The 26,292-nt window shown below is 36.9% G+C and overlaps 1 protein-coding gene across 3 annotated transcripts in view; it reads left to right on the top strand.

Annotated features, from left to right (window-relative positions):
- Positions 1 to 26,292, top strand: part of Rbpj (recombination signal binding protein for immunoglobulin kappa J region) — a 193,938-nt gene that overhangs the window by 157,192 nt on the left and 10,454 nt on the right. For all 3 annotated transcript variants that reach the window (XM_085691895.2, XM_048414784.3, XM_085691896.2), the window contains exons 2-5: positions 4,757 to 4,795; positions 14,084 to 14,179; positions 20,514 to 20,679; positions 24,209 to 24,383. In XM_085691895.2, coding sequence (XP_085548021.1) covers positions 4,757 to 4,795; positions 14,084 to 14,179; positions 20,514 to 20,679; positions 24,209 to 24,383 — 476 coding nt within the window. The remainder of the gene's footprint in view (positions 1 to 4,756; positions 4,796 to 14,083; positions 14,180 to 20,513; positions 20,680 to 24,208; positions 24,384 to 26,292) is intronic.

Genomic DNA, 26,292 nt, shown 5'->3' with positions numbered 1-26,292 from the left:
CCTATCCACCCCTGCCACTAGAACTTTCACCAGCCTCCTGTAGAGATACTTGAAAAGCCAGGTGCAGAGTGCAGTTGAGGAAATGGTCTTGAGCATATCTCTTTCCACTCCAGTGCATTGACACAAATTACTGGCAGGTTGTTAAAAGATGTTTGTAGTTGTTTTAAATTCAAAGAGAAAAGTAGAAGAGTTTTTAAAAATTAAGGAAAAAGTGCCTTTTCAGTTTTTCTGCACAGTATGCATAACAACAAGGGGGAGCATGCCTTCATCTGTTGTGCTCTACTTCCTGTCTTTGCCATCAACCCAAAGGATGCTTGTTCTATTAGGAATGTTCTTAGTAAATGTGATGGTTCAGGAGGACCTTGATCATCTGGATCATATTTGTTATATTACCCAGAACTAGTGGTTATACTGAGCCAAATTCTAGCACTGTTGCTTTTAAATTGACTCTTAAGGTAAGACTTGATTCAAAGTAAGTTTGAAAGAGGCTAACACACTCTTTTCTAGTTGGATCCTAGGATCAGAGAGCCAGGATATTGAGATCTCTCTATACTATAGCTCTTGATGGGTATTTTTCTCAAAGGATACATGACTTAGTAGGCTGTTTTCAGCACCTGTAGGTAAAAAAATGAGTAAACTGTTTAAAGATAAATCACATGTTTACTTAAAATGTATTTTTAAGACCGGGGATATTGTCAGTTGGTAGAGTATACACAAAGAAACTTTTGCTTTTATGAATTATGAATATGAATACATTAACATATCCCCCTGTACATTTGCCCTAATTGTGCGAAAGTTCCATAAGGGCTTGAGTTTGTTTAGTACCTTGTGCTCATTGATATTTGGGCATACCTGGACTTGGTCCCTAGTAGCTGCTCAATAAATAACTGGTGAGGGCCAAATCTGGTGCAAACATTACATGTGCTGATGCTGGTGACTTGTGGTTTTCCATCAGTTACCAAGCACACTCCCAGTCAGTACTGGCTTCATTTGTGTTTTATGCCATTTGTTATCACAGAATGTATACTGATGTATGTCATGTAGTCAGTTTCTCTTACTGGTTGGTGGTAAATGCATTGAAGATGTGAGTTAGGCATCTTTGTCTCACATTTTCTTTCTCTCTTTCTTTTCTTTTTTAAAGATTGATTTATTTATTATGTATACAAAATTCCTTCCATGTTTGCTTGCATGCCAGAAGAGGGCACCAGATCTCATTATAGATGGCTGTGAGCCACCATGTGGTTGCTGGGAATTGAACTCAGAACCTCTGGAAAAGCAGTTAGTGCTCTTAACCTCTGAGCCATCTCTCCAGCTCCACTTTCTTTCTCTTAAGTCATTGTTCAGAAACCCCAGTTCTTTATTATAGTTAAATACTGTTTATAGTTGTAATGTTTGCTGCTTTCTCCTGCAAATAATTTGTTGGTATTGGTTGCGTTGAATTCTTTTTAATCCCATTTCAACATGAAGCAAACAGTAAAATTAATAAAAATAGAATTACTTTAGGTCCCAGGATCCCATTGACAGAGATTTCCCCATGTTTTGTGCCTGTTTTTTAATTCATTAATATGCTTCCAAAACCAGAGTGCTATTGCCCAACGTTGGCTTAGTGGTATGATTACTAAATTGTTCTGTACTCACAGCATTTTTCTTGTTTTTTTTGTTTTGTTTTGTTTGTTTGTTTCTCTCTTTTTTCCTGTTTTAATATTTGAATTGGTTGGGTTTTGCTTATGTTGTTGTTGTTGTTGTTGTTGTTTTTAGTGGGAATTATCTTTAGGCCAGAAAAGATGTTGAGATGCTGAGATTTGGTAACTTTTACTCTTTTTGTACATCTGTGATTGTACATTTCCTTAAAACATTGGTGAATATAGAAAGAAGGGGATCTGGTGTAGGAAGAAGCTTCTTACCTCTCTTTCTCAGCAGAAAGGAAATATGTGCAAATGGAATGGGTTTACAGGTTTCTCTATTAGAAATTCTAAAGGATTGGAGACTGTGCAAGAAAAACGTAGCACTTCGTGCCCAACCCCCTCTTCTACTTGGTGGGTTTTGTGTGGCCTAAAGTTATACAAATCTTATGCCTGCTGCCAACTCTGCAAGGTTGTATATGAATCAGTTCTGTTATATGTGGAAGAGACTTTTTTCCTTTGAGTTATCTTCTATGTTTTTACAATTCCTCCTCCTCTTTGGCACATAGATCCCTGAGCCTTGAGGGGAGGGAGTTCGTAAAGACATTGCATTTAGGGTTGAATGCTGCACATTGTCTAGTTTGTGGGTCACTGTGTTAATTACCATCTAGAAGAAGCTTCTTGTCCCTAAACAAGAAGCTATTTGTAAGCGATACCTCCTGGGAGAGGAAAAATCAGTGTTCTCTAGTGGAGTGTTCTGGAGTATATCATGTAGTTTGGGCTACATGAGAGGGGGTTCGTGTGAACTTTAGAGTTAGAAATGTGAACTGTTATATATTTTATTGGATTTTTTTTCCCAGAAAACCTATTTTGTGAGCACCCTCTCCAATAAATGCTGCAATGGCATATTCATTAAAGAAGATCAGGATTGCATGCAACAATGATTGGACCTTTATTTTTTACCAAGCATAACAGCAAGGTTGAATGATGTGTGGTTTTTGTGTAAAATGTTACCAGGCCCAACAGGCTCCTTTTTTTGTTTGTTTGTTTGGTTTTTCAAAACAGAGTTTCTCTGGGTAGCCTTGACTGTTCTGGAATTCTCTCTCCTTCTATCTGGCCTTGAGCTCAGAGATCCTCCTGAGTGCTGAGATTCAAGGTGTGTCCAACCACTGCTGCTCATAAAATACATTTTTAGTTAAGATATAATTATATCACTTCGCTACCCTCCCAACTCCCCTCCCTCCAACTTCTTCTTTGTCCCCTTCCTCACTCTCAAATTAAGACTCAAATTTCCCTGATTATTTATGGTTTACACACATACATATACATCTGTACGCGTGTGTGTGTGTGTGTGTGTGTGCGCGCGCGCGCGTGCGCACACACACACACACAAATGCAACATGCTGAGTTGTTTTTGTTGATTGTGAATATATGTTTTCAGGGCCTGACACTGCATTAAACAACCAGTTAAGAGTCTCAGCCCCTAGGAGAAGCAAATTCTTTCAATCAACAGTCATCAGTTGCTTGTGGTTCCTTCTCTAGGAGTGTGATCTCATAAGGTTTTTCCCCCTTTGATGTTGTCATGTCTTGATAGTGTCATTATTTAGGCCTTGTTTATACATCCATTTCTGTGAGAGACTTTTACAGAAGGCTTCCTGGTGTCTGACTCTTTAAAAATCTTTCTGCTCTGTCTTCTGAAATGTTCTTTAAACCATAGATAGAGGAGCCGTGACGTAGATGTGTCCTTCAGGACTAGGTTTCCTACAATCTGTGATTTCTGTTTTGTGGTTTTCTGTGATAGTCTCCATGGTGAGAGATGCTATATGCTTATCTGTGGGCATACACTTATGAATGTAAGGATAAAATTTAGAATATAGTTACTAATTATTCAGCAGGCAATTGTACTGCATGATCTTTTTCACATTTCCTATGGGGGGTAGGCGTGATGTTATATTAGCATGCTATATTGATGATCTAATGAGTATTTATAGACGGGGTAGGTTAAGTACTGTGACTGATATTCACTTGTTAATCTAGTTTGGGCAGAATTACATTGTACCTAGGAATAAAATTTGAATTAGAATTTTTAGTGCAATGATTCTCTTACTACTTTATCATATAATTAACTTTTGTTAGTTCCCTAAAAGTACTTGCTGGTTTAGAATATTAGATTTGGTATGTGGTGGTTATTAAAATATTTTATTTCATTCCCCATTTTTCTATTTATAAAGTTTTTACTATTTTAATGCATCAGTAGACTTTGGTAATTCCTCACTTGTTTCTTTAAGCTATATAAACTCCATGTTCTTTGCAGCGTACTCTGTCTGAATCAGCTCCCATTTATTGCACTGACATGACATAGTGGTGCATTTGATTACAATCTTTGGTTTAAAAAAAAAATCCTCTGTGGAAAAAAAAATCCTCTGTGGAAAAGAATCCAGGAGCAGATTTTTGCCTTATACTCTGTAGCTGTAATTCATGAGTAGTAATTGACAAAAATAATTCTGTTTACAAAATCTTGGAGTTCTGATGTACAGCTTATGACTTGGTTTTCTCTTTTTTCACTGTGTGGGTTCCAGGGATTGAACTCAGGCCATCAGACTTGGTAGCAAGTGCTTTAATCCACTTCACCTCATAGGTCTGAGTTGTTTTTCTGTAAGATGCTTCTAAAGTTTGGTGTTGGCCTCATTTGATCATGACTCAGTAGATTTGTAAAGTCTGCCATTAGTTTTTTGTTTTGCCTTTAGATTTACTCTATGTGTCTGAGCGTTTGCCTGCACATATGCAGGAGTACCACATTTATGCCTGGTAGATAAGGAGGTCAGAAGACCTTGGACTCCCTGGAACTGGAGTTACTGTTGATTGTGAGCTGATGTGTAGGGTGCTAGGTATGATGCAAGAGCAGCAAGAATTTTAACTGCTTTGCTAATCTCTCTGGCCCCGCCGACTGCTATTGTTTTTAAGAACCTTGTATTGTGTGCTTGTTATTTCTGGGCACAGATGATAGTTTGGGATTTCTGTATTCACTTTTCATTGAGATTGTTAAGTCATAAGGGACACTTTCTGGTGCCTTATAACTTACTGTGGTATCTATCAGACAGCTTATTTACTTTATTTCTTTAATTGTTTTCCAGGAAGTTTGGTGAGCGGCCTCCACCTAAGCGACTCACTAGGTAAGCATTATACTAGCATTTAAACATTGATTGTCTTTGGAGATTCTGTCACTTTAGACACTAATACGAACAGTTAAGAATATACTTTAAAAATGAAAAAGTGAAGTCTTTCCAGAAACCTCTGTTGTGAAAACAACAGCTGCAGCTGTGTTTAACCAATCACACTTTGATGTTTCAGGGGGAGAGTTGAGAGATTTCATAGATACTTTTTGAAATGAATATTAAATACTACTTTTTCCCATTTTAAAGAAAACCTAAGATTTACTAACGTTCATGATATAAATACAGTGTTTTAGCTATGTAAGTTAATTTCTCAATCATATATTTCAAAGAATTAATTTAAAAACTCAGAACATTTTTGTTGAGTTGATAAGTAAAGAAACCCAGTGGTCTAAGGCCCAGTGTTGGCCTTTTTTCTTTTTCCTTCTAATTAATCTTTTAAGACAGAGGTGTTTGTGTGTGTGTGTGTGTGTTTTCTTTTGAACCTAAACTGGGACCCCATTTTATTATTGTTCTGCATCCTTTAAGCCTTATAATGTATCATGTTACCTTAGACTTCGGAGTTCTAGCCACATCCTTCTGGTTCACATTGATGACTGTTAAGGCTATTTATTGCCAAATAATTACTACTATTAAAATATTTATTAAAAACAATTGTGGGCCGTATGTTCTGGTGCACACTTTTATTCCATATTGTACTCAGGAGGCAGAGGCAGCCAGATCTCTGTGAGTTCAAGGCCAATCTACCTAAGTCCTACACCTGCCAAGGTTGCATAGTGAGACCCTGTCTTATGAAAGAAGGAAGGAAAGAAAGAAAAAGGGAGGAAGGGAAAGAAAACTGTATTTAAGAATGATGAACATTGGGCTAGATGGCTCAAAGGTCTTGTAAGAGCACTGGCTACTCTTCTAGAGGTCCTGAGTTCAATTCTCAGCAACCACGTGGTGGCTCACAACCACCCATAATAAGATATGGTACCCAATTCTGGCCTGCAGGCGTAGATGCAGACAGAACACTGTCTATATAATAGATAAATCATCTTTAAAAGAGAAAAAAAAGAACAATGAACTCAGACCGGGAGGGTGGTAATGCATAACTTTTATCCCAGTTCTCGGAGATATGACCAAAACTTAGGAAGAAATACCTAAAATTTCTTCCTGAAAATACTTTGTTGAAAACTTTCGAACTATAGATCCAAGAAACTCATTTAAGTCTCAAGTGTAAAAGGATGTTGAAGCACATTTTGGTCAAATTGATTAACACCAGTAGCAAAGGGGAGGGGGGACAAGGGACAAAGATGGATTTCAAAAGAACAAAGATAAAGATCACAGCAGGTTTTTCATTTGAAATTTTGCTACAGGTAAGACAGCTTTAGAGTATTCAAAAAGGGACAAATAGAGACTTTAAACAACATTAAGAACAAAGAATCTGTCATAAGTAGACCTGAAGAACATTTAAAGAAATTCTTCCAAATATAAAGGCAGTATTGAATAGAAAACTGATTCCTATTTATTGGTCCAGGAACAAGGAAGATATCATCACTGCAGACCCTGCAGATACCAAAGACAAATAAACAAATAAAAGTCCATTTAATAACTTCTGAAGAAATGCTTAAGTATCTTAAACTAGCAAACTGTCTTAAGGTTCTTCAGGAATAGTCTTATTTTAGAGAGACTAAATTTGTTATTAAAAGCATTCCAACAGAGAAACTGCAGGCATAGGCTCTCTTCACTGCTGAATTCTGCAGAGTGTTTGAGGGAGAAAATGCCATTAGATGATAACCTTTCTCTGATTTGGGAGAGAGGGTCTAGTTCCTGGTTCCTTCTGTGAGGACAAACTTCTCTGTTACCTCAGGTGGGCAATACTTGTAATGTTACTAAAACCATGAGAGAAAGTAAAACTAGACTAACATGAGCAAATATTTCTATTCAGATGTTCAGGAAAGGATTGAAATCTGCGTACATGAGTTCTAGAAAATGCAAGCTGCCCTTATGGACAGGTTACAGAGGAGTTGTTCTTTCCAACTTGGGAAGAGCAGAAAGGATTTCAGACTCCGAAGGACAGCTTTGGGGAACTGAGAATTTCTTGTGGTGGTGGTGTGGCGCACTCATGCTAAAACCACCATAAGGTATGCCGATTAGATCTCAGTAAAACTTTTAACATTTTAGTAACTTTTTTACATATAAGATATCCTGGGAGAGAAGCATATCTGCTGGGGAAGAATTCCACTAAGCTTTATTTCTCTTAAAAATCAACAAACGGCAGATATCTTCATTGCTGATACAAACTTAGCACAGCCCTCTAATAGCAAATGCAAATTGAAAACCAGTAACTAATTCTGTGGTAAATTAGTTTATATTGAGTGCAAACTTGGAATTGGGATTTTTGTTGTTAATTTCTATACTAAAATTAGTGCCATCTAATACTTGGAAATTGTATTTTTTTGTTTCTCCTTTGAAATAATTCTGCTTTAGGAACACAGTGTCTTATTTGGGTAAAAATATTTTAAGGAGTTGTCTCCACTGGGTATAGAGAGTATAATGTGGAAGCCATGTGTTCTCTTATAAGCCTACCCTGGGCTGTTCTTTTGTTTCCCAAAGTAAACAGTTTTGATGGGAGAGTCTTTCATTGGGGGCGGTGGAGTTCTTCCTATATAATTTAAATTTTTCATTAAAAGCACAAATAAATGGAGTAAGGACTATGGCACTATTCATCATGACTAAATTTGCCCTTTTAAGAATTATATTTTCTGTGTGTGTGTGTGTGTGTGTGTGTGTGTGTGTGTGTGTGTGTGTTACACTGTGCTTGCGGAAGTGAGAAGTCAACTTGAGAAAAGAGAATCTTCTCACCTTCTTTAGGTGGGTCCCAGGGATAGAAAGCTACACAATTCTTTCAGAGATAGTTTTGTTAATTTTTCCCTCCTTTAGCTGCAGACTAGTAGCTTCGAACTCAATTCTTGCTAGAATTTAACAGAGGATTTCCTTTGTAAGATTTGCCATGACTTTAAAGTTCATATAATTGTTAGAATGACTTTTTGTTATTCTCTTGCTTAGAATATCTTTTGTTTGTATTAGAAATAATACTTTTTAGAGAGCCTATCTCCCTTTCCTCTTATGGTAACATTGCTCTGTTCTTAAAAATCTTATGTGTGAGACATACGAACTATGTATTTTTGTTGACTCAAGCTAAGTCGATACCTGTTTTGAACAGTTTTTTAGTAGTCAACTATTCTCTGTCTGTTTAGTTTGTTATTGGGAAGGGGGTGTCATGCATCAATGGCACATGTCTGGAGATGAGAGGACAGCTTTCAGGAGTAGGCTAATCTTCTGTTAGGCTTGCAAGGCAGTCTCTATTTGCTGAGCCATTTCCTTCGCTTCTTTCTCTATATTTTTATGTAGTAAGATGCTACTCTTCTCTATATGTTTACATCGTAGGATGTTTTAATCCATTCTTTCTCCTGGTAGGTAAGACAATGCCGTTTATGGTTGGATGAAACAGCTCTCACTTTGAAGAAATAACAGAAAAGTTTAATTAGTAGCAAAATGTAAATGACCATGACCCAGAACATTAATTTAGGTTTTTCCAAATACAACATTCCAATGTGGAAGCATTTTCATTTTCCTGGAATTTTTATGATAATGGCACAAAGACAGTTATAACTCAAGGGATTATAAATGTACATTGATGTAGTCAGTTGGTGGTGGCACATGCCTTTAAATACCATCACTTGGGAGGCAGAGATAGGTGAATCTCTGCGTTTGAGGCTAGACTGGGCTACAGAGCTAGTTTCAGGATACTCAAGACTACGCAGAGAAACCCTGTTTTATCAAAAAGCAAACAACAAAAAGACCAAAAAACACATTGATGGAAACATCAGAAAAGCAGGTTGCAGCAAGATGGGGAGATAGCCTTGTATGCTTCCAGTAGCAAGCACTCTTAGTCCTTTGGTGGAAAACTAGGTAGCGTCTGTGAAAAGAAAGGGCTTTACTTCCTTGTTCCTGTTTTAGGAATACCATCAGCTTGTTTAGGTACACTATTAGTATTGAAGAGGCTGAATTTGAATTGCCTTGTGTGTGATAGTATAAAGATAAAAATGACAGCCTCTGACAAGAATATGAAGCTTCGGACTGGGAGAGACACTCAGAAGTCCTTCTGGAGTTCCTGAGTTCAATTCCCAGAAACCATCTCTAATGAGATCTGTTGCCCTCTTCTGGCCTGCAGGCATACATGGAGCAGAACACTGTATTCATTAAAGAAAAAAAGAATAGGGAGCTTCATTTTATAAGTGCAAAATGGAGTTTGAGGTACTCATCTTGGATCAGTACAATCTCAACTTTTCTTTCTTCAAGTCCACTTTTGAGACAGAGTTGTGTGGAAACAAACAGAAAAACCAAAAAAGTTGTTAAGGTTATTGTCAAGTACATAATATAATTTGCTGATTTAAGGTATATATCTTGTGTGTGTGTGTGTGTGCGTATACATATATACACATTCATTGTTTTATGTCTTCCGTTTTGAAATGTTTGTTTTATTGCTTAATAGATCAGCAAACTTTTTAAGTGCTCATGATGAAAACTTCATACACCATGTAAAGTATTGGCCTTCAGCAGATCTTCCATTTAAATGTTTTTATTCTTCAGGAATTTCATGCATACATGCAATGTATTTTGATCATTTTTCCTGATTCCTCTCAGATCCTTCACTCACTCCAGAGTTTGTTTTTAAATGAAGAATAATCCATCCCCTCTTGTCCATGAGGATGATTCTAAGACCCTCTCCCCCCAGTGGATTCCTGAACCTAAGGGTACTACTGCATCCTCATGTGCTGTTTTTCGTGCATGCACACACTTAGTAAGAGACTAAAGGGGACAATTACAGTGTTTTAATAAGCTGTGAAAATTCTCATCTTCTTAAAGAGTTGATGAGTACTAATATTTTGAGATCTCAATTGAAGGTGTACTGGTAAAATTGCAGAAAGCAGAACTAGATACAAGTAGACTGATTCTGGTCTTGAGCTCCTGTATCATGTTTTTCAATTAGTTGACTTTACCTCCTTTTCTCCCTAAAAGACAGTAGGTGATAGGTAACCTTGTAGTGGAATATTTTTGACTTGTGGTTGTCAACCCAAGGTGACAGCCTCATTCTCCACCCTCTACCTCAGTCTTTGTGAGTATCAGGAGATCTTTTATTGGCATCTGCTGAGTAGAAGGCAGATGTGGTGCCTTTAAGCATCCTTAAATGTAGGGCCTAAGTCTGCACAGCTGAGGTGTCTAGGATGTCAGTAGTACAAGATAGAAACCCTGCTGTATTTGGTGAACTATGTGTGTATTTTACTATGTGTGTTTCTTTGGAGTACACCATTACTTTTTAAATAGCTTAAGTTACAGAAAATAAATTACTAAGCCTTACTTGCCAGATAGCATTAGTATTAATGATTAACATTCAGTTAGTACATTTTAATACTCAATACTCTTTTCTGTTGCTGTGGTGAACACCATGACAAAAGTAACTTGGGAAAGAAAGATTTGTTTTATCTTACACTTTTAGGAAGTTAGGGCAGGAGCTCAAGGCAGAAACCTGGTGACAGGAAATGAAGCAGAGACCATGGAAGAACTGACTTGCTTCTCATGACTTACTGAGCTACTTTTCTATGAAAACTATGAAGGATTAAAAAATTACTCCACAGATATTCCCTCAGACAAGTCTAATGAGGCATTTCCTCAATTTGAGGTTCCCTCTTTCTGGGCATGGCTAAGTTTGTGTCAAGTTGACAGAAAATAACTATAACTATGCCATATTTCATTTCTTCTTCTTCTTCTTCTTCTTCTTCTTCTTCTTCTTCTTCTTCTTCTTCTTCTTCTTCTTCTTCTTCTTCTTCTTATTATTATTATTATTATTATTATTATTGTGAGAAGCTGTTTGGCAAATCCCTGTAGCAGAGCACTATTACTAGTGATTACTACTAGACTCTAGTTACTATTCTGTTTGTGTTCTAAATACTCAATGAAGGGAAAAAAAGAAAAACTCATGCAGCCATAACACCCTGAAGTACTAATAATCGCTTCTAGTACTAAACAGTAGTACAATGCCAAGGGCCTAGAATGCAGGAGCTCTTAGTACATTCTAGATGAACAGATGGATAGGTGTGCTAATAGAAATAATTCTGTTCAAGTTTGATTAAGTGCTCAGAAACACAACACTCCTAAGTCCTTTATCCAACATGTCTGCAAGGCTTTTGTGGAAGTCCCCATCCTCTTTCTCTCCTGCACCCTGTATAGTTAAGAGCTTGTAATGACTTTTAAAAGAGAAAACAGTACTGATATCTGTAACTTGCTGATATGAATTGCTTGTCAGTAATAGGCTTGTAGTCAAAACTTTTCAAGTATATAGCTGCTTTTCAAGTTTTCTGCCTGAAACAATTGTACAAATTTTGATAAGATGTTGGCTTTGTCTTGACTTTATGTTTATATCTTGTTTTGTTTGTTTATGTTTTTGCCTTTTTTTCGTGTATGCTAGGGAATCTTCCTCAGTCTTTCTTCCACTTTATTCCTTTAGGCCAGGGTCTTTTAATTAAATCCCAAACTTGCTAGTATGACTGGTCTTACTCCAGGGATCTCTTAGCTCTGCCTTCAAGGCTGGAATTACAGGTGGGTCATCATACTTACCTGGCATTTAAATGAATTCTAGGAATCCAACCCTCTTGGCAAAGGTTTAAATCACTGAGCCATATTTCCAGCCCCCTTGTTTTTTGCCCCTCCCCTACCCAAGTCTTATTCTCTGAACTATCAGTCATCTGCCATAGCAACATCTCTAATTCCTTGCTATGGCCAGCTTGTCCAGTCCCTGGTCATTTAAGGACTTACTTCAGTGCATGTCTTTGATTCCCCTACTCCTTGACTTAGGTAGACACCATGTTTCAGTGGTAGAGATCCATTCTCTTTGCCTACACTGTGCTTTCACTTGTCATGCCTTGCAATCTAAAAGATTTTTTTCTCGGTAAGAATACATCATTAAGGTTATCTCATTTGACCCCTTTAGCCACCCAGAGCTAAGTGGGTTGTGTTAGCTCCTCTTTTCAGATATGAAAATAAAAGCTGGGTGAGGCTCAGTGGCTTATCCAGGCAATTTAGTATGCAAGTGGCACAAATATATAATTCCCTACATTTAATAACTTTGACAATTGACAGCTTAGTATTATCATTTGGATATCCATCTGTTTGTCTTTATTTACAATGTAAGTAGAATAATTAAAATTAAGTAAGAATATTTGATTATCCTGACTTAATTTATTTGTTTTGTGTTTTGAGTCAGGGTTTCTCTCTGTAGCCCTGTCTGACCTAGATCTAGCTCTGTAGACCAGTGTCTTAGTTAGGGCTTCTCACGGCAACTTTGTTTTTGAGGTAGCTAAACTACCCAGCTCTGAGTCCTGACTCTTCTGTATCAATTCAGCAAAGTTACTTAACCTTTCCCCATTTCTAAAATGTGCTTGGTCATATGTCATCCTCAGGGTTGTTGGTTGTATTAATACTTGCTTAGAGAAATAACCAGCGCAGCCTCACTGCTCAATGTCAGTCTTTTTTTTCCTCCGAAATAGGGTTTCTCTGTGTAACAGTCCTAGCTGTCCTGGAACTAACTCTTGTAGACCAGGCTGGCCTCGAACTCACAGAGATCCACCTGCTTCTGCCCTCCGAGTGCTGGGATTAAAGGTGTACGCTTACGTTTTCAGAGGTTTAGTCCATTATCATCATGGTGTGTTGTAACAGGGCCGCTTGTTTGTTTCCTGGCTGCCTGGCAATTCAGACTCAAAATAATCACACAGAAAGTATATTATTTAAAACACTGCTTGGCCCATTAGCTCTAGCTTCTTATTGGCTAACACTTATATCTTAATTTAACCCATTTCTAGTAATCTATGTATCACCACATGGTTGTGGCTTATGGGGTAAAATTCCCAGGATCTGTCTCTGGCGGGACTACATAGGTTCTCTCTAACTCCTTATTCCTCCCAGCATTCAGTTTAGTTTTCTCTGCCTAGCTCTGTTGTACCCTATCATGCCAAGACAGTTTTCTTTATTCATTAATGGTAATCAAAGCATACAGAGGTGGAATCCCACACCAATGGTGCGACGTGGTGGCATGCAGGTGGACATGGTGCTGGAGACAGAGCTGGATGAAGACTTGCAGGAAACTGGAAGTGGTCTGAGATACTAGGCTGTATCTTGATCATAGGAGACCTAAAAACCTGTCCGTCACCACAATGACACACTTCTTCCGATAAGGCCACACCTCCTAATAGTGCCACTCCCTTTGGGGGCCTCTTTTCTTCAAACCATCACAGCCAGGCTGGCCTAGAACTCAGATATCTGCCTGCCTTTGCCTCCCAGAGTACTGGGTTTAAAGTATATATCATCACTGCCTAGTGACTTTTAATTTTGTGGTGTGTAAAACTACTCAAGAATTGAGATTCTGCTTAAACCCAGAGGTTTTGTTTTTTGTTTTGTTTTGTTTTTCTCTGTGTGGCACTTAGTTTGGTAGGATGATTAAGTGAATTAATGAACATTGATGTTTTTTATAAAACATTTGTTTTATAACAATGTTATAAAACAAAATTAACAAAAAATGTTAATAAGCATGTTATAGTTTTAATTTGATGTAATATTGAATTCTTTCAAAGTTTAATACAATTTCCAGCAATTTCATTTAACTTCTATTAATCTAATACTTTTGACAACATCCTTTTTGCAATTGTATATGTTTGTGTATAGATAGGTGACAGGCCTTTCTAAATCCATACATGGGACTGTTAGTTTGGGATCAGGCAGTAGTAATTTGGGTGATTTGATGTTTTGTTGTAACTCAAGTGTAAAGCTAGACAAACAAGATAAGCTATAGCAATGTAAATTTTTACTGGACGGGGGGTGTGTTTCTAGAACACATAGTTTTTCTGTGTAATAATAGCCTTGGCTATCCTGGGACTCACTTTGTAGACCAGGCTGGCCTCAAGCTCAAAAAGATCTACCTGCCTGCATCTATCTGCCTCCCAAGTCCTGGGACTAAAGGTGTACACCACCACATCCAGCTGTCAATCTTCATTTTAACAACCAAATGCAGAGTGAACGTGGGTATGTATTGTCCTTTGCACAGCATTCTTTAAGGTAGCTCATGTTTTTGTTTCTGTTTTGTTTACTTATTTAAAAAATGTTCATGGGCATTCCTCTCATCACAGATACAGTGAAAGATTTTGTCAGAAATACTATCCCAACAATAATAATATTTATATTTGATTTCAGAGAAGCTATGCGAAATTATTTAAAAGAACGAGGGGATCAAACAGTACTCATTCTTCACGCAAAAGTTGCGCAGAAGTCGTATGGAAATGAAAAACGGTAAGATTATTGGGGATTTTTTTGAGCAAATAGGTACTTACTATACAATTTGCATCTGGTTTATATTTATATCTGAGGCTATATTTATTACTGGGCTTATTTTCATTGTAGAAAATGAAGAGAAGACTTACTTCATAAAGGGGATAAACAGTGAACTATGGCAGGTTCAAGTCAGAAAAATTTAGTGAAGATATCTGGGCACATCCCTAATTTTAGAAATTAAGTGTTTTCTTTGGGATTATGTTCCACTGAGGTGACACATTAGCTCATTTGCAAGGCAGTTTTCCTTTGGCGATAATGTGTAATTTGATAAACAACTTCAACCTCCCCTTCCCCTGATGCCATTTTAAAAAGAAAGAGGCAGTTGTGACACAATTCTGTAATCTTGTAATTTTGTAAGCAAAGTACTCCTGCTGAGGCCAGGAGGACGACAAGTTCAAAGCTTCTGGGTTACAAGGTGAGCGCAAGTGCCTATGCGAGTAACTTAGACTCTGATTCAGAAAAGCCTAGGCCTGGGGCTGGAGCCATTGCTCTGTAGGTAAGAGCATTGCTGATCTTCCAGTGGACCTCGAAGTTCAGTTTCCAGTGCCTGTGTCTGCTCTGCCTCTAACTCCAGCTCCGGGGGAACTGGCATCCTCTTCTGGCCTCTATGGCTACCATACATATGTGACTTACACATGCACGCACACACATCTTTTTTAAAGAGGTCTAGGGATACAGTTTAGTAATAGAGGGTGTGCTGGCACACACAGGACTCTGAGTTCAGTTCCCACTGCTGTGGTAGGTATGTAGGTAGGTAGGTAGGCAGGCAGGCAGGTAGGCAGGCATAGTTGCACAGATAATAATACATAAGTTAAGGCTAAAAGATTATAACTGTAAATGTATCTTGAGGTCAGGTTAAGTTGAGCTTTGGAGCCATTGTAAAGAGCTCCCAACTTAACCCTATCTATACCTGATAGTTAAGTAAGTTTACCTGCAGCATAAACTGCGAATGGCAGCAGTGTGCATCTGTAGGCCCACCTGTTTTAGAGCCAAGTCAAGACGGTTACTTGAGCCCAAGAATTCCTGGGCTACCTTGCAAGGTCCATCTAAGAAAAAGAAGTAGAAATCTCTTTCATGCAAAGGTAATTAGTGAATGTTATTTCTGTATTGTCTTTTTTATAAAAGCTCTTATCTCATTGTGTTTAGCTTAATTAGGATTTTTTGTTAGTTGTTTTTTTGTTTCTTGTTTGTTTTGTTTTGCTTTTTAAATTGGTGTTAGACATCAGACCCAGGGTTTCATGCATACAGTGCACATGGTCTACCACTTAGTCACATCCTCAGTTCAACATAACTCACTCAGCTGCAGTTATCACAGGGTTGGGCAAGGCAGTGAGCAGAACCTGCCCCAGACCAGGTCATTATTGTTGCAGAATCTCATCTCTGTTTCCAGGAATTCTAAAGCATTGTCTTTCAGACAGCATTTTCTGTTAAGCATTTATGGGTAAAGATAACATTCTTGGGAGCTGGTACCAAAGTTTGTGGGATTGGCTAGGGAGGGGGCCTAACTATAGCAGAAGGAATTAAAAAGTTTGGAGACTGGATTGAAAAGAGTGGAAGAAATCTTAGAATATGTGACAAATGAAGTGACATATGAGCAAAATAGGAAATATAAATGTATAATTAAATACGGACTGCTGTGGCTTATCAAGTTATTGTAAGCATTTTAATGACTGCCTTTTACTGCAGCAGCCTATTTTTACCTGTTATTTACTATGGCTTAGTCAGTCCATAACTCTTGTTAAACACTTGAAGAATCTTAGCTTTTGATCCCCCCCCCCCAAAAAAAAACAAACCAAACCAAAAAAACCCTTGATGTTTAGTAAATACTGTCCAATATATTTTTAATCATGTGTTCTGTTAATGTTTCCAAGATAAACATGCTACTTCACAATACAGGAAGAACCCTATTGACTTGCTTTGTGTGTGTAAGGCACTAAGGCCCTCTTTAGTGCTTTACAGGATAGGAGATAATCAGGAAGTCTCTTCCTTGATCTCTGAGCTAAAAAGAAAATAAAGCTATTGAATTGATAATTATGACTAGTGTAAACAATATTTAGGATCCATACATCCTCCTGTTACTATTCAGCTGTCCCAGGTGTCTGCAGACTGGGGTGGTGAGGTGGTAAGGTAGAATGCCAGGGCTTTCTCATAGTAAGCAGGCTCTCTAAAGAGCTACAATCCCAGCCCTATTTTGCTTTAAGTGACATGTGAAACTTGGTCACTCATTTGTAACTAAACAGAAGTCGATGTGAATAACCAACTCAAGCTAAATGCCCCTTTGTTCATAAAGTTGGCACTTCATGGTTTGGGTATGTGTGTAGGTTTGTATGTATATTTGAAGCAGGGTTTCTCTGTATAGCCTTGGCTCTCCTGGAACTAGCTCTGTAGACCAGACTAACCTCAAACTTGTCAGGTTCAGGTTTTTAAATAATGAAATTCAGTGTATATATGTACTGTTTAACAGAAAACAGTTCTTAATTCTAGAGCCAACCATGAATGGTCATGGTTCAGGAACACAGATTAAGGTTGCTTCAAATGCTGTGTTCTGGTGTGAATATGATTTGTCAGGTTTTACAGCTATATAACAAAAAGTCATAAATCAAAAAAGCTTTTCATGGTTAGTGGGTTACAGGAAAGGTTATACTGCTGTCTGATGACATTCTTAGATTGGATTGGTGAAATCTAGTGATCTAATAATAATGTTCTAGCAGGTGTTACATGATAGTTATAGGACTCTTAGGTCAGGCACTGGTGGGCAGTGAATGGCTGTTGAGGAAACTGAAGATAGCCCAAGAGAATTGGTCCTGGATGTGCAGTGACATGGTGTGACCCTTTCTGGGTACTTTTAGTTCACACTGGCCAGTTTTCTAAGGAAAACAGAAGTGCATCTCACCGCTGAAGAATGCTATGCAAGGCCAGTTGTGCATTTGATGGGACATAGAGAGCTTGTTTAGCAGCTCCATTGACCCACAGAGGTGCTCTACCAATATTAGAGTAGATAATTTTAAGGGAAATGAAGATAAGGGACTCTAAGCATGCCTTTGCTCCCATTGGCTATTTTCTTTGGTACCAGAATTGGAATTCTACAACTTTGTCTAATTCTGGGTTTTTTTTCCCCCTTTACTTCTGTAGTTTTAAAAAATAGAAACTCAAATTTTTATTTTCCCATTAAGTGAAAGCCGAAAGGATATGTTATCACTGACTTACATTTTACTAAGTTAGCATCTAAGTTAGCAGTGTCAGGATCGAGGAATTGAAGATGCTGAGAAAAGTGTAATCCTCTTGAACATCAGTCAGTCTCATCCCATCCTTCCCATTGATTAGATGAGACCAGACTAGGCCTCACTGAAGCATGGGGTAAACTTGCTAATGGCTCCAAGCATGGGTAGTGCTTGTTCTGCTTTTCATTCTCTGGTATTTTGACAAAGCATCATGCCAATTAGTTTCTTCATTTACTCTTTTTTTTTAATTGTTTGTTTTAGGTGCTAGTGCAAGATGATCTATAAAAAAAATCATTGTGGCATTTAATTTTATGGTAGATGACTGAGACCTAGTGAGGTAATAAAAGGGTTTGTTAGTCTCTGTAAGAATTACAGAACCACAGGACTGCAGTGGCTTATCAAGTTATTGTAAACATTTTATGATTGTCTTTTATTGTAGTAGCCTGTTTTTACCACCTTTTATTTGACCATGACTTAGTCCATAACCCCAGTTAAACACTGAAGAATCTTAGCTTTTGACCACCCCCATATATAAATTAAAAGAATCGAAAAAAACACTTGATGTTATAGTAACTACTCTTCAATATCTTTTGAATCCTTTGTATTGTTAATGTTCCCAAGGTAAATGTTCTACATTACAATACAGGAAGAACCCTATTGGCTTACATTGTGTGTATAAGGCATTAAGGCCCTGCATGTGTGTGTATGTGTGTTGTGCGTGTAAGGTACAGATACCCTCCTGTGATGGGCTAGTTGTGCTGAGGTTCCCTTGTGGGTTAAAAGAAGTGGTGGGTCTGATCTCCACTCTGGAAAGAGGAAGGAAGGTTTATCTTCTTGCTTATCTAGGTTCAGTTCTTTAAAAGAGTTGCTAAGGCATGAGGTAACCTGGGGACATGACCACAGACACTTTGGCCATGTTGCTGTCATTAAAAATTATTTCAGTGACTAATGCTAGAAATATCTGGCCAGGAAATTTCATTTACTAAGCTTAAATTATTCTTTGTATTAGCATTTGTGCCTCATATTTAGTACACCCATTGAGAGTTGTCATCTGTTTTACTTTTTCATTAAAGGTCAGTATGATTCTTAAAAGATGAAACTTTCTAGAAAGATTGTGTTCTCTAAAGGCTGTGTTAATTTGCCTTATGATATTAATATTCAGCATTGTCTCCTGGTGAGCAAGCAGCTATATACTAGAGGTGCTCTGGGAACAAGTACTAATTAGACACTTAGACTCTTGATTCTAAAGTTACACTAAGGCCTGTGTTACCTGAGGTAATCTCTGTCAGGAGCTCCCAGATAGATGTTCAAGTGATGTCAAGTGATGAAACAGTGATGTTTGGGTTTTGTCTAACCAAACTTAATTGTCATATCAAACTAAATAAAAGCCCATTTTGAAACTATAGCTTTTTTCCCCATGTGTGTTCTCAGGATTTGAGGAGAAAAAAAATTGTTAAATCATTCACTAAATGAATGACTAAATTTTAAAACGAATAAAATCTTAAGTGTGTATATATCGCCACCAAGTGGGAGAGAACAGCATTGCTTGTCAGTTGAAATGCTGAAAAGGGAGAGAGAAGAAAGGCCACATTGTTCTGCAGCATACATTTTATAGCAGCTGTTGAAAGTCAGTTCCAAACACAGAAATGCACCTAATTTTTCTTTGGTTAACTATTTGGGTATCTATTCCATACTCCCTTTAATTTCTTTTATCTTCATTTTTGTATGTATATATATTTATATTTTATCTGATTATTGTATTACTACTAAACTATATGGAAATAAAATTTTAGTTAATTTGCTTTTAGGAGTGACAATTTGGGGGAATATTAAAGCTGTGATTTCATCTGGATCTTACAAAAGAATCTGTTTCAGTTCTGATGAATTTAATCTTTTGTTATTTTGAATAATTCTAGTGGCCATAGAAAAATAAACAGGGCAAGCTCATAGGCCAGTGTAGAGTCTTCATTTTTCTTGTGTGTTTGAAAAATTTTCAGGGTGGAATCTTGTTCAGTGGTTTTTGGGGATTTTTTTTGTGTGCGTTTGGGGGGGGGTTGTTTGTTTTGTTTTAGCCTTGGCTGTGCTGTTCTGGAACTCACTACATAGACCAGACTGGCCTTGAACTCACAGATCTGACAGATCTTTGCCTATGAACACTCGAAGTACCTGGTTCATTCATTTATTCAGTTTGCCTATACTATAGTCATTTGAGTTTTCAGGCCCCTTAAAGAGATAGGACATAAACATTTTAAGGTATGTACATGTCCATAGGCAAAAGTATATTATATATCATTGAATAAGTACATTATGCTCTACATAAGGATGATTTATTAGTTTAAACTCTGCTTTTTGTTTGTTAGGTTAAGATAAAGTCATTTTATATGGAGAGAACTTGGGAACGTGTATTTTTGGCACACAGCAGAACAAATCTGTTAGTAGTCATGGGCTGAAAGAATACAGTGTATTTGTTCTTTTGACTCAAGATGTTTCTCAGTCATGCATAGCAGGTGTTCAGGGGCGAAGATACATAAAACATGGTCTCATTGTAGAGCTCATATCAAGTAGCCTACTTATTCTTTTCCTCAGTTGCCTCACTTGAACTATTGTTTTAATGCTATTTCCCCGGGGAATTGCCAAATAAAGTTAAATGTAATTTACTAAGAATAACATTAAGATTAATGATGCTGTTTTTTTGATTTGAACTTAATTTGTAATCACAGATTCTGTGGTGATTATTGTGCTTTGTGTCTTGCATTTGCCACATTCCAACAGAGTAGCTCAGAGCCTTGAGCTGTGAATTTTCAAAGATAAAATGCTGAAAGCAGGAGTAACCTAACTGAAGGTATAACTCTCAGATTTTATTAGAGCAGATAAAGAAAGTCTTGATTTCAGTCCTTTTGACAGAATGATTTGTTTTATAGGTGACTTCACCAAAATGCTTTGTTAGGAATGAACTTCATTGAAGTATGATTTTTGAACTCATATATATGGAATATATGAATTTATATATTTTTTAAAAAATGAAGTATGACCTTGAATTTAATTTTTCCCTGCCTCCCTTTTATTTACAGATTTTTTTGCCCTCCTCCTTGTGTGTATCTTATGGGTAGTGGTTGGAAGAAAAAAAAAGAACAAATGGAAAGAGATGGTTGTTCGGAACAAGAGTCACAACCCTGTGCATTTATTGGAATAGGAAATAGTGACCAAGAAATGCAGCAGCTGAACTTGGAAGGGAAGGTAAATTCAAAATGTACATACTGCACTCATTTTTGCCGTATTTATTTTAGTTGTTTTTGTATCAGTGTTTATTGTATTTTTCAAGTGTTTTTAAAAACATTTGCTTAAATGTGTATTATCAGAATCAAGAATATACCTGCAGGACAGGTATGGTCTGGTGACTCATGGAGCTTTTGTGTTAGCATCTAAAGGCAGCACCAGGACACTTTTCCATCTTCTTGGCTGCCTTAGCTGTAAGTCAGACTTCATTAGATGCTAATAGATTAGGAAACAAGTCCCTTATTTTCTGTCTGGCAGGATTGTGTTACTCAGATATTAATGAAAATATGTCCCTCAGCTTTGGTTTGCTCTATTCTCTCAGTCTTCATCTCTCGCTGAGAAGTGACTGCTAATACAGGGTAGATAGAGCATAGATCCTGGGTATAGTGACCCTTTGCTAACCAACACAGCACCAGTGCAGGGTACAGGTCACTCAGAACGGTCTGTCAGCAAAGCCAGTAGACAGACCATTCTCTGAGTCTGAACAAAAGTCGCAATTCAGGAAGATAGTTTGTTCATTTATTATACTTCCTAATGCTCACTATTTTTCTTAATATTTAGAAAATGGTTATGATCTCAGAGGCTACCTAGTTCCTTAAATAGCATATTAAAAGGTATTTCCTTATTTAGTAAAAACTGTTGGCTAGCTTGCTGTATGTTTGACACTAGGATAGGATGACCTACAATGTTGAGGGTCGTGAGTTAAGTGTTAGCATTACTAAGAAGCCTTAAAGCTAACCTTCAAATCTGGCTATTTGTATGTTATTACGTTTTTATAGTTTTTAATTAATAAGGCATGTTGACCAGTAGGTTTGGTATTATGTTTATTATAATAGTGAATGCTTATTGTAAAAGAAAATAGAGCTGTTAAGCCATTTTAAAGTATGACTGTTGAGCTTAAAAAATATTTTACAGAGGGATTGATTTATTCTCCTGGACACCATCACATACTCTACACCTAGATATTCAATTCTTTAGTGAGTAGATCAGTAATAAAAGCCAAGGACATAGTTACCGTATGTAACTGTGTTGATTGAGCTTCAGTCTCAATTTACCCAGTTCTATCTTATACAAGTTGTGGACATTGGTAGGATGCAAGCACACATGTGCATATGAGGAGGTAAAGGACTACTTAAAGGAGTCCTTGTCTTCTCTCTCCTACAGTGCAGGACCCAGGGGCTGGTCTGAAGGCTTGGCATCAAGTTTCTGTGAACCAGCTTCTGTTCACCTGGTTCATTGATGCTAGCCAGTATCTTCTCTTGCTTCATGCAGACTATACGCAATTATGTTGGCACTCAAAATTAAGTGATTTTTTTTTTTAAAGCCTTCCCACTAGGATGTTGTCCCCTTGTTTAGATACATATCTCATTTTGTTCTGTGACTGTTTTGGTACATTGACTTTATCCTATGTTTCAAAGCAGAACAGTTTCAGATTTGACCTTTAGCTAGTATTTAAAAAATACGTTGGGCCTATGTATGAACCTGAAGATTCTATATTTCAGTACATAAGATAGCTACTGCAAAGGGCTATTGTATTTTGCTTTTCTTACTGTTGTCTCATTTTGCCTTTTACACAAGAGCTTCCAAAATTTAGAATATTCAGGATCACTTTTAAATTTTCTTATGTAACTTGTTATAGAGACATAAACTACTACAGTATTTTTATCTTCTACTAACAGTACATAATTGGTCAATTTTAAGGATAAGAACCTAGAATTGATTACTTTCTGGCGAGTTGTACTCATTTTGAAAGGAATACACAGCAGAAGTAGTTGAAGTGAATTTTGGACATCATTTACCCTGTTTGGTAAAGGATGTCAGTATTTTGGCCTGGGCTCCCACTGTTCTCCGTGAAGGGAAGTGAAGCAGTATAGCATTTTAAAGTATTCCTGCTTTTCTGCAACTGGGTGTTTTCTCTTATATCTTTAAACTTGGTTCCTGTGGTAATGGTATGATATAGTCTATCTATTTTTAAAATAGTTCCTTAGTATTTTCTTTAAGATAGGTAATGTTTAATGCTTCCTTTCAGCCGAGCACTTGTTCCCACAGCATTCAGCTATATAAAGAGAAACATTGTAGGAGCTAGTTTGAAAACTGCAACCAAAAGTTTTTTACACAATTCTACTAAGTAATGATAGCCTTATTACCTTTGTTGCAGATAATCATCAGTTTTTAAGTACAAAAATCAAATAATTGCTGTAAAATTGAGTGTTAATTCTGTGAAACATGTAAAGCTATATAAAACAAAGACTTTAAAGAGAGAAAAAAAATAGGCTTTTTTGGGCTTTGTAGAGTAAATGTAGTCATTTTTGTGTATAACTAAAACTGAAATATTCAAATTAATGCCTTTGCTGGTGAGCATATTGTAGGTACTTGGAGGAGTGTCTGCCTATGTTGCGTGTTCTGCTTCTCTTGGTCCAGATGATCTTGTCGGAGCCAGCTACATCCATCTCTGTGGATCTTCCCTCACAGTTACACTTGGGAAGACCAAGTCCTCAAGCACCGCTTTCTTTGACCGTAGCTGCCCCTAGATACTTGGATTATCTTCTGTGCAACTTTTTTGAGTTGATTTAGACAATGCTTGCTTCCCTGTACTATGTGGACCTGAATTTTCTTAAAAAAAAAAAAATCAGGGTACCCTGACTTCTCTTAGGACTGGAGAGGGAGGGGGAGTGGGAGGGAAATGGGAGAAGGTGAGGAGGTGGAAATTTTTCATAAATAAATAAATTAAAATAGTTCTTTCTGTGTAATATACATTTTTTATAATGCATACATGTATATACCTATATGCAAACATGTATTATGTATTGTAAGTTATGTATATATGAATGAATTTAGGGAGCATTTATGTAAGGATAAGCTTGACCCATTATCCCAATTTCTGGAAGTTGTATTTATGAAGTTTTCTGAATACATTTTCAGCACCTTCATGACTTAGGTAGATGTTATTATCTTTTGACCTTTCTTTGTAGTAATACATTTTATTCAAGGAATATTTTTGTAAAGTACACAAATGCAAGGCTAATAAATCTTTGTATTTCTTGCAAAAAAAATCAAGTTGTGGAACTGGAATAATAGATGTAATACTTTCTAACCACCCTGAGGGCAGCTTTGTTAATGGTTGTAATGTTCAGCTCTCATAACTGAACACAGATTCACATTCTTGTCCAGCTTCAGAAGAATCTAGTCGACACTGGACTAAGTCCAACTTTCTGGACTAAGCTTCCTGTTCTTGCCACTTAAGCTAAGTTTGGTCTGTCCTTGCTGACCTCTGTCTTCTGAGGAGGCTCACCTTTCGTGAATTTGCCATTCCCCATTGTTTGTTTTGAAAACTCCTTAAAAGACTTCTCTTTAGAGAGCAATGCTAGCAGTTCATTGGGTGACCCATCAGTGTGATACTCATGCTGGGTCAGATGAACCATCCATTCTGAGCTGAAGGTGCATAACCTCAAGGCTTTGCTATTAACACCATTTTTCTTTTTGTTCACAGAACTACTGCACAGCTAAAACATTGTACATATCTGATTCAGACAAGAGAAAGCATTTCATGTTGTCTGTAAAGATGTTCTATGGCAACAGTGATGACATTGGTGTGTTCCTCAGCAAGCGGATAAAAGTTATTTCCAAACCTTCCAAAAAGAAGCAGTCATTGAAAAATGCTGACTGTATGTATGCTTGAGTTTCTTTACTTGTTCCCAATTCTCACATTACATTAATGATACCAACTTTTTAGAACTTAAAGGTTGTTTTGTCAGTAGCCAGTTCATTGATCACCACTATTCTTTTGGCCTTTCTGTGTTTCAAATTCAAGTGGAAAATAAGTAGTGTCTGGCCTAATGAAGTGATTCATTCTCAATTAGTGTTCTGAGAATCTTAGTTACTTCATTAGAGTGGTTTCTTGCTGTTCCAGGGAAATGGAAGTTATTTTCTCCTTTTGTCACAGTGACTGGGAGGCAAGATAAATGTTAAACACCTGACATGTGATGATAAATGACCTACAGTGCTCAAGGTAGTTCCCATTCCAAAAGAATCTGTCCTTCCAGAATGACAGAAGTACCCATTTCAAAAAACATTATAGTGAGCTCTGGGAAGCCAGGTAAGACAGACACTAAACCAAGCATCTAAAGGTCTCTGCAGCAGGAACTGCTGTCTCATTGGCAGATTGTTAAACTCCAAGGCTGTGTACTGTCTGTGAGTAGTCTACATTTTAACATGTTTGAAATTGGTTGGCTGACTTTCCTTAACTTTGTTGCATAAACTTTAAAATTATGGAAAAGAAAGAAAATATCATGGTGTAGCAATCTCCCCAACCTCAGTATTTTCACTAATTTTGTTTTATGGTCAGTCACAAACAGCACCTCTTCTGTTTCTAACTGCTGGAGTATTTTGATGTAAATCTCCAACATCCTATCCTCAACTAACGTTTCTGTAATAGTGACTCTTAATGCATAACTTTCGTTTTTTTTAAAGCATATTTCACAAAGTTGACAGTCCTTTAATGTCATTTAATATTCATGAGTAGATTAATCATAGTATTTCAGCAATGCCTTTTTTTCTATAATTGTTTGGTTGTTATGTTTTGTTCCATTTTTAGTGAGCTTGTTCAAACAAACCCCATAAATTAAGCCCCATAAATTTTAATCTGTGATAGTTTCTCTATTCTTCTCTCCCTGTCCCCTTTGAAAAAGTTACTTATTGAAGAAGCTGGATCATTTAAATCCTATGGAATTTCTACTCTGAATTTGACTTGTCCCTTGTTCCTCTGCCTCCTGTTTTTCTATGGCTTGGTAATGAAAGACTTGTAAAATGAGCTGGTCATTCTTACTGCCCTAAAAGTCTTAGAGATCTGGTTACCCCTCTTTTTTTTTTGTTACATTAAGACTGTAGTAAGTTCAGTTTAATTTACTTCTAATGCTCCTCAGAAACCTGTAAATCAGTGGTTCAGTGACTATTACTTCATTGAGGACACAAAGTACTGATTTTCTTATTCTTTTATATAGCTTTCACATATTTAGATGAGGGGGTTTTCAATGAAGAACTTCAACATAACAACTGTTAGAGATTTGATAAACAATTGATTGCTTACTAATTTTCAGATTAATAATATTTGATAGTGGCCAGTGAATTTTCTTTTTTAAAGAAAAGGTCATTTCTCAGCCTTTGACTAAAATCAAGCATAAAAACTTGTGGATTTTTATGTTATATGTATTTTACTCCATTCAGTCTTTGTTCCTATCATTTATTTAATGTGGAAAATTGTAGACACACTAAAGCAAACAGAATTACATAATAAATGGAAATCCTAACTTCAATAGTGACCTTAATTTCTGACTAGTGTTATTTCATCATGTTAATTCATTCTTTTACTTCAGTCTGCTTTCCTCTCATTTTTAGTTTGATGTTATCTCAGACCTATTTGCTTCATATGTAAATATTATCATGTGGCTACAAAAGGTAGAATTTCTTATTTTTTAATAGTACCATGATCATAAGAAAATAACATACAAAGCAAGCATAAGCAGAAATACTTCTAGTGTCATCTAATGTCCTGTCAGTGTTCAAATTTGAAATGGT

Source organism: Myodes glareolus, chromosome 8 (assembly GCF_982192425.1).
Source record: "Myodes glareolus chromosome 8, mMyoGla1.1, whole genome shotgun sequence".
Taxonomy (NCBI): domain Eukaryota; kingdom Metazoa; phylum Chordata; class Mammalia; order Rodentia; family Cricetidae; genus Myodes; species Myodes glareolus.
This window is presented reverse-complemented; position numbering and strand designations above follow the sequence as displayed.